Below are 6000 nucleotides of genomic sequence, written 5' to 3' on the forward strand. Positions count from 1 at the left end.
ATCTAAGCAGTATATAAGCAAACCATTACTACAGAATTTGGATTTTCCTTAATAGAATGCAGGTGACTCGTGTTTGGTCATCTACCTTCATAGGAGGCATTCTAACGAACAAAGGAGTTCGAATCCTCCTTCTGCCAGAGTAATGTTGTATTTCACACACAAACAACTAATTATGGGCTGTATCAGTACCACAAATTTGTTTGTCAAGGTACATGAGGTTTAGAAAAAGAAAAATCTTTTAAAAATTTTTCAAGTCTATTTTGAAGGAATGAATCCATTTACCAGGTATCTTTTTGAGATTTACAAACTTTTAAAGATCACAAAACACACTAGATCCCCAAAGTTTTAGTAATTGTTGAAATAATGGATACCAGAGTACTATCCTGTATTTATGTATATTTGAACATTTCCATTATAGTTTTTTAAAAATGTGTACCCGTGTGTCTCTTTTTATATATAAGCAAACAAATGTTAGAGAAATACCCTATTGTTCAAAGTTTTTATATTCCAAAAGTAAGCGAATTTCACTTAGCTTCTTTCTCATTCTAGAAGTCATACTGCAGGTGACCAGACTATTGGTAAAGGTCTAGTGAAGGAAATAATTAACTGCCCTGGAATAAAACAAGCCTAACCTTGAAAATACAGAGGCAAAAGGGAAGGGTGCTAGACAGTTATTAGAGCTATTACATATTCATATTTGTTCCCATCGGTTATCTTCAAACACAGGTAAGTAGGCAGAAGAGGTGGAATAATTTACTTCTCATCTTTAAGTAGATGAGCAACAGAAGTTGCAGTAATGAAATCTAAAAAAGGCCCCTTAGAAATAACCATTTCTAAGGCTGGAGTAGAGAGAAATGAAAGTACTGCATGCCCACCTCTCAAAAATAACATTCGTAGTTCACAGTATATAACCAGCAACTTCCAATGACCAAAGATGTTTTACTGCTGGACACGCATTCACCAAAGAAATAGGTTTGATTACACTGCATCTGCCACAATCCTTCTCAAACTGCCATTCAATTTTCACAAGATGAAACCCTAAATTAATTCCAAAATTTAATTTTTTTTAGTTACGTCTAAAAATAAAACTGATCAAAATATAAATACTAACTTTGTGGCAAACTGACCTTTCATCAGCCCTGTGAACAAAACTTTTGAGTTCGAAACATACAGCAAAATGTAACCTAGGCAGACTCAAGAGTAAGAAGTATGTAGGGCATTTGTTTCTCAACTCCAAAAAAGTCACAGAAAATATCTTTAAAATGTTAAAAAGAAACGCAGACTTAGCTACACATCCCAAGGGGGAAAAAAAAAAATGTTTATATAATAAAACTCCTCCACTGAACTCACACAAAAATACTTCCAAGCAACAACTACTTCCTTAGCCCGAAAGTTCACTTGCAGGAAACCTGGAGCACTTAAATTTACGTAATTCCCCTTAAACTGAAAAATACAAGACCTTCTTTCATTTAGGCCAGTAGAATTTTGTTCTTTTATCCATGGAAAAAGCCATCAGCAATTCGAATCAAGCACATGGCTCCAGCTTTAACGTCTCGTTCCCCAGCCCCCTGAGAATACATGCTTATAAAATAGGTATGTACTTACCAGGTTAAAGACAGTTTCTACAATATCCCTATTGGATACTTCTCCAACTTCAACCAACCCCGTCAACACGGCGAATTTCATTCTGATGCCCCTGATGGGGAGCCCTGGTTTCAGGGACAATGCGCTCTCTTCAGCAGCGGTTTCTTCTTTCCCTCCACCTCCCCCGTCATCACCTGTTGGTGGCGGGGAAGGGACATTATTGTCTTCACTAGCCATTGCTAGCTGGTTCACGAGGAAGGGCAACTAGGAGTCACTACGGGACAGCAACTGCTGCACTCGGAGCGAGCGCACACACGCAACACGACACGAAAAGGGTCAGTCACTCTTCCAAGTTGTGGAGAAACCCCAGAAGCAGTTGACGGGGAAAGTCCTTGGCGTCGCCCTCGTCCTCTTGGAGAATATTTGTCCAATCTCTCTCCCCGAGGCTGACAACAACGCCAAACCCTATTGGAAGATTAAATAAATGTTAAATACGCTAGGTTTTGTTTTGGGGGTTCTTTTTGGGGGGGAGGGGGTGGAGGGGAATCGTTACTGTCCGTCAAACAAGTTACTACAGCGACCTCTCGACCAGCCACCCGCTACCCCTTCGGGCTCGAAGGCAGGTTCGAAGCGAAGGCGGGTTCCGGAGGCCCCCGCACAGGTTCACTCCTCCCCCACACGCCCGCAGGTTCCCGGCGCGGGGCTACCTCTCCTCACAGGTGCACAGGGAGGGAGACTGTCGCGGGGAAATGAAGGGTCCGGGGGGGAGGGGCGAGCTACCACAGCAATAGAAAGTTCCTCCTCACCCAGACCCTCGGGACTCGTCCTCACCCCCGCCAGGGAGCCGCGAGACCGAGGTGGCGGCGGAGATCCAGGGCAGGAAAAGGCGGGGGAAAGGGGCGGGGAGCGCTCTCCTCGCTCGGCCCAGGGGGAGGAGTGGAGCACTCGGGCACCTGAGGCTCGACGGCGGGAGGCGGGGAGCTGTGTGCTGTGGCGAGAGGGAAGGGGAGGGCGGCGGCGGCGCGGAGAGGAGGGAGGGAGAGAGGTCAGTGCACCTGGTCGCAGCCTCCAAGTTTCCCTAGTCCGCTCCCCGGGAGTCCGCGGCTGCACAGAACTCCATGGCTTCCTGGCCCGCCCGACCCCTGCGCTCAGCCTTTGCAAAAACAGCCCGTGCTGGCGCCGTGGACACCGCGACGGAGGCTGCGGGCGGCGGTGAGGTGGCTCCTGCGACAGCTCGCCCCGCCACGGCTCGCGCCGACGTCCCTGCGCCCACTGAGGCTACTCCCCGCCGCCATGACAGCGCCGAGGGCCGCCGGGCGCGGCGTGCGCGTGCGCGAGCGCGCGGGACGGTGGGGCGGGCGGGCGCGGAGGCGGAGGCAGGCGGGGGAGCGCGGGCGGCCGAGGGGGCCGCGGGGCCGCGGGGGGCGGAGGTGCTGTGCGTCCCCGAGCGGCGGGAAGAGACCTCTCCTTCCAGGAGCCCCGTCTCCCCCCGCCCCCACACGCCTCCCACCCCCGACCTGGGGAGGTGTTCTGACAAGTTGCTGAGGTGATTCTGCAGCTGCTTCTGTTGTCAGGTTACCACGGGGTCTCCCAGCGCCGAGAGGACCCGCCCCCACGTTGCCAGGGTGTCTTCGTGGACTCGGACGAGGACACCTGAGGGACCGCTACGAGCCCGGAGCGGCAGCGCGGGAGCCACCGAGGCTGCTGCGCCCGTCCGGAGGGAGCAGGGTCCCCACCCCCGACTGCTGTCAGCTGCCGCCCGCGCCGCGCGCCGCGAAGACTTGGAGCGACCTCTCCACCGGGATGCCCCGGCAGCTGCCGCCGCTTGGCGGAGGACGGGAGGGGGAACGTGTCCACGAGGAATGGGGCCGGTTCCTTGCTTCGCAGCTGCCGCCCGGCCAGACCTCCCCCACGTTCTGAGGTTCTGAGGGAGGGAGGATTCCTGAGGCAGCTGCTCCGAGCCGCGTGGAGGCGGGGCTCATCTTGCCTGTAGCTCTCAGGGGTTTTTTTCCTCTCGTAATTTTCCAATGTGAAAGTTAGGTTCGCCTCATTCTCAGATTAGTTTAAGAGATAAGTTACATTAGGAGTGAAACCAGCGCAGGCCATCGTGGTGCGGCCTCCCCTCCACCGCCACTATCAACGGTAGTCTCCCTGATGCCTTAGTGAAAAACAAATACCGTTAAGGAACGTGGTTTTTCACCCTTAGGTACTCTTTGAAGTCGTAAGGCCTTAAAAAATAATAATGTCTAATATACTTGCCGTTGCCTAAAATGAAAGTGAGGCAAAAAACTGAGGTCAAATTAAGTTAGGACGTACCATGGAGGAGCCAGAAAAATATATATATATATGTTGGTTTGAGTGGCGAAATAATTGCCTAGAGAAAGGGTTGTTTGAGATGGGCTTGAAAAGGAAACTGAATTTCAGCTGAGATCTCCTGGGAATTTGGAGGGGGGGAGGTAAACGAGAAAAGACACGGAGCATTGGGGTATCTTCTTCAGAAAAGCGCTTCACCTATTAGAAACACTAAGATGAATTCACCTGCACCAAATCGCATATCACTGCAAATGTTTGTTAAATACCTGTTTTGCGCAAGTAGATTTAAATACTCCAAAGATGAAGCAGACATTTTTCTCATCCGAGTTGGTGATTCATGTATTACCGGGGTAAGAGGCAAGCCACATCAATGGCTTGGCTTTCTTTAAGTCCCTGAAAAACTAAACACCTCAGATTTATATTTCAGATTCTCTTTTAAGATTTTATTTATTTGACAGAGAGGCACAAGCAGGGGGAGTGGCAGGCAGAGGGGGAGGAAGAAGCAGGCTCCCCACTGAGCAAGGAGTACCAGGCTTGATCCCAGGACCCCAGGATCATGACCTGAGCCCAAGGCAGGTGCTTAACCTACTGAGCCACCCAGGTGCCCCTATATTTCAGATTGTTAAATGAATAAGTCTGGAATAAGAGGGAGTAGGGTGTGCCTGAGGTAGAGGGACAACTTTCAATAGACCTTTAACACATCTGTAGGGAAGGAGACAGGGAGGCTCTTTTGAGGTAGAGAGGCATTAATAAAAGGCTAATAATAGCCTTTTATTAATGCCTCCCCAGATTTGTGCAGATAGTCTTACCTTGAGTATGTTAATATATCTTGTATAATTGCTAGTAAAGTATTTGCTAAATAAATGTCTGCCATTGAGAAGGAGCAGATGACAATGAGCATGTCCTAAACACAGTGTTGTCACAATTATTCAATATAAATGATGGGCTGGGGCATCTGAGTGGCTCAGTTGGTTAAGCATCTGCCTTTGACTCAAGTCATGTTCCCAGGGTCCTGGGATTGAGCCCCACATTGGGCTCCCTGCTCAGCAGGGAGTCTGTTTCTCCCTCTCCCATCCTCCCTGCTTAATGCTTGCTCACTCTCTGTCAAATAAATAAAAGCTTAAAAAATAAATTTAGATAAATAAGTAAATGACTAGGGCTAAGTTTTGTATCTGTCATGGATTTGCCAGCTCTCTGTTAACACTACTGGTGAAACAAAAGAGGACATAAGACAATTACCCGAATATTCCCAAAAAAAATTGTCAACTACTTTTTACAGTTTTTCAGATTTATACAACCTCTTGCTTTACTTTGCCCTGGTTACAGTAAAATACGTGGCAAAAATTGGGGATTCAAAAGAAAGCACATGGAAGGTAGAAGAGGGAACTTCATTTCTAGCCACAGAATACAATAGCTGTGGATTATTGTTTAGGTCTAAAGAATAGAATCAGTGCTTCAGGGTGAACTATCCATCAGCTATTAAGCTCCTTCATGGCACAATCTTGAACATTGTAGGTACTCAGTATATATCATTTGGATTGAGTTAAAACTCTTAAGATAAAAAAAAAAAAAAAAAAAAAACAACTCTTAAGATACTTGCTTTAATTTTTCTGACTTGGAAGCTCTTGCTTGAATCTATACAACTACTACCAGTTAGAGGGGGCAGGATCTTGGCATCAATGGCTATCTTAATATGGAAAGCAGTTTTACCATTTGTTAAAATTTGTTTATATTTTTGGTACTATCATGGATGTTTTCTAGTCAAAAGCTTTCATAGAAACTATCAGCAGGTGAGTTTACAGTATTGCATTACTCGTAACCCTATATTACATGCTCAAATGCTACACAAAAAGGAAGAAAGGGGGGAAACGATTACCTCCTATAAAGCCAGGCTCAAGTTTTTTTAATCACTATCCTAGTTTGTATTTCTCAGACATTACCATCTTGACAGAATTAAGGAGTAAAATTTTTCATAATTTTACTTGCCTTCAGCATATGTAAAAAACCATAGCAGGGGAAAGAAGAAGGGAGAAAAAAAAACAGTACATGCAGAGCAGGAAGCCTGTGCATAACTCAGAGGAACCCAAGCAAAGAGAATGTAAT

General features: G+C 47.0%; 2 protein-coding genes across 10 annotated transcripts in view; one reads left to right on the plus strand and one right to left on the minus strand.

Moving 5' to 3' along the window:
* LRBA (LPS responsive beige-like anchor protein) overlaps positions 1–2893 on the minus strand; it is a 721151-nt gene extending 718258 nt beyond the window's left edge. For 6 of the 9 annotated variants that reach the window (XM_077846323.1, XM_077846322.1, XM_077846326.1 and 3 more), the window contains exons 1-2: positions 2391–2520; positions 1606–2049 (exon numbers count right to left, since the gene is read on the minus strand). In XM_077846323.1, the coding sequence (XP_077702449.1) occupies positions 1606–1821 (216 nt within the window). In that variant the 5' untranslated portion in view covers positions 1822–2049; positions 2391–2520. The other 3 variants (XM_077846317.1, XM_077846318.1, XM_077846319.1) reach the window with 3 other exon arrangements.
* LOC144281724 (uncharacterized) lies at positions 2069–5451 on the plus strand. Its single transcript, XM_077844428.1, has 3 exons — positions 2069–2079; positions 2221–2796; positions 3159–5451. The coding sequence occupies exons 1-3, from the start codon at positions 2069–2071 to the stop codon at positions 3502–3504; spliced, it is 933 nt and encodes a 310-aa protein (XP_077700554.1). The 3' UTR covers positions 3505–5451.
* The last annotated feature ends 549 nt before the right edge of the window (positions 5452–6000 follow it).

The sequence above is a fragment of the Canis aureus genome, chromosome 13 (assembly GCF_053574225.1).
Source record: "Canis aureus isolate CA01 chromosome 13, VMU_Caureus_v.1.0, whole genome shotgun sequence".
In the NCBI taxonomy this organism is placed as follows: Eukaryota; Metazoa; Chordata; class Mammalia; order Carnivora; family Canidae; genus Canis; species Canis aureus.

Coding starts and splice junctions, on each gene's coding strand:
- LOC144281724 (XM_077844428.1), top strand. Junction 2,797..3,158: donor GACGGAGGCTGCGGGCGGCG/GTGAGGTGGCTC, acceptor TTCTGTTGTCAG/GTTACCACGGGGTCTCCCAG.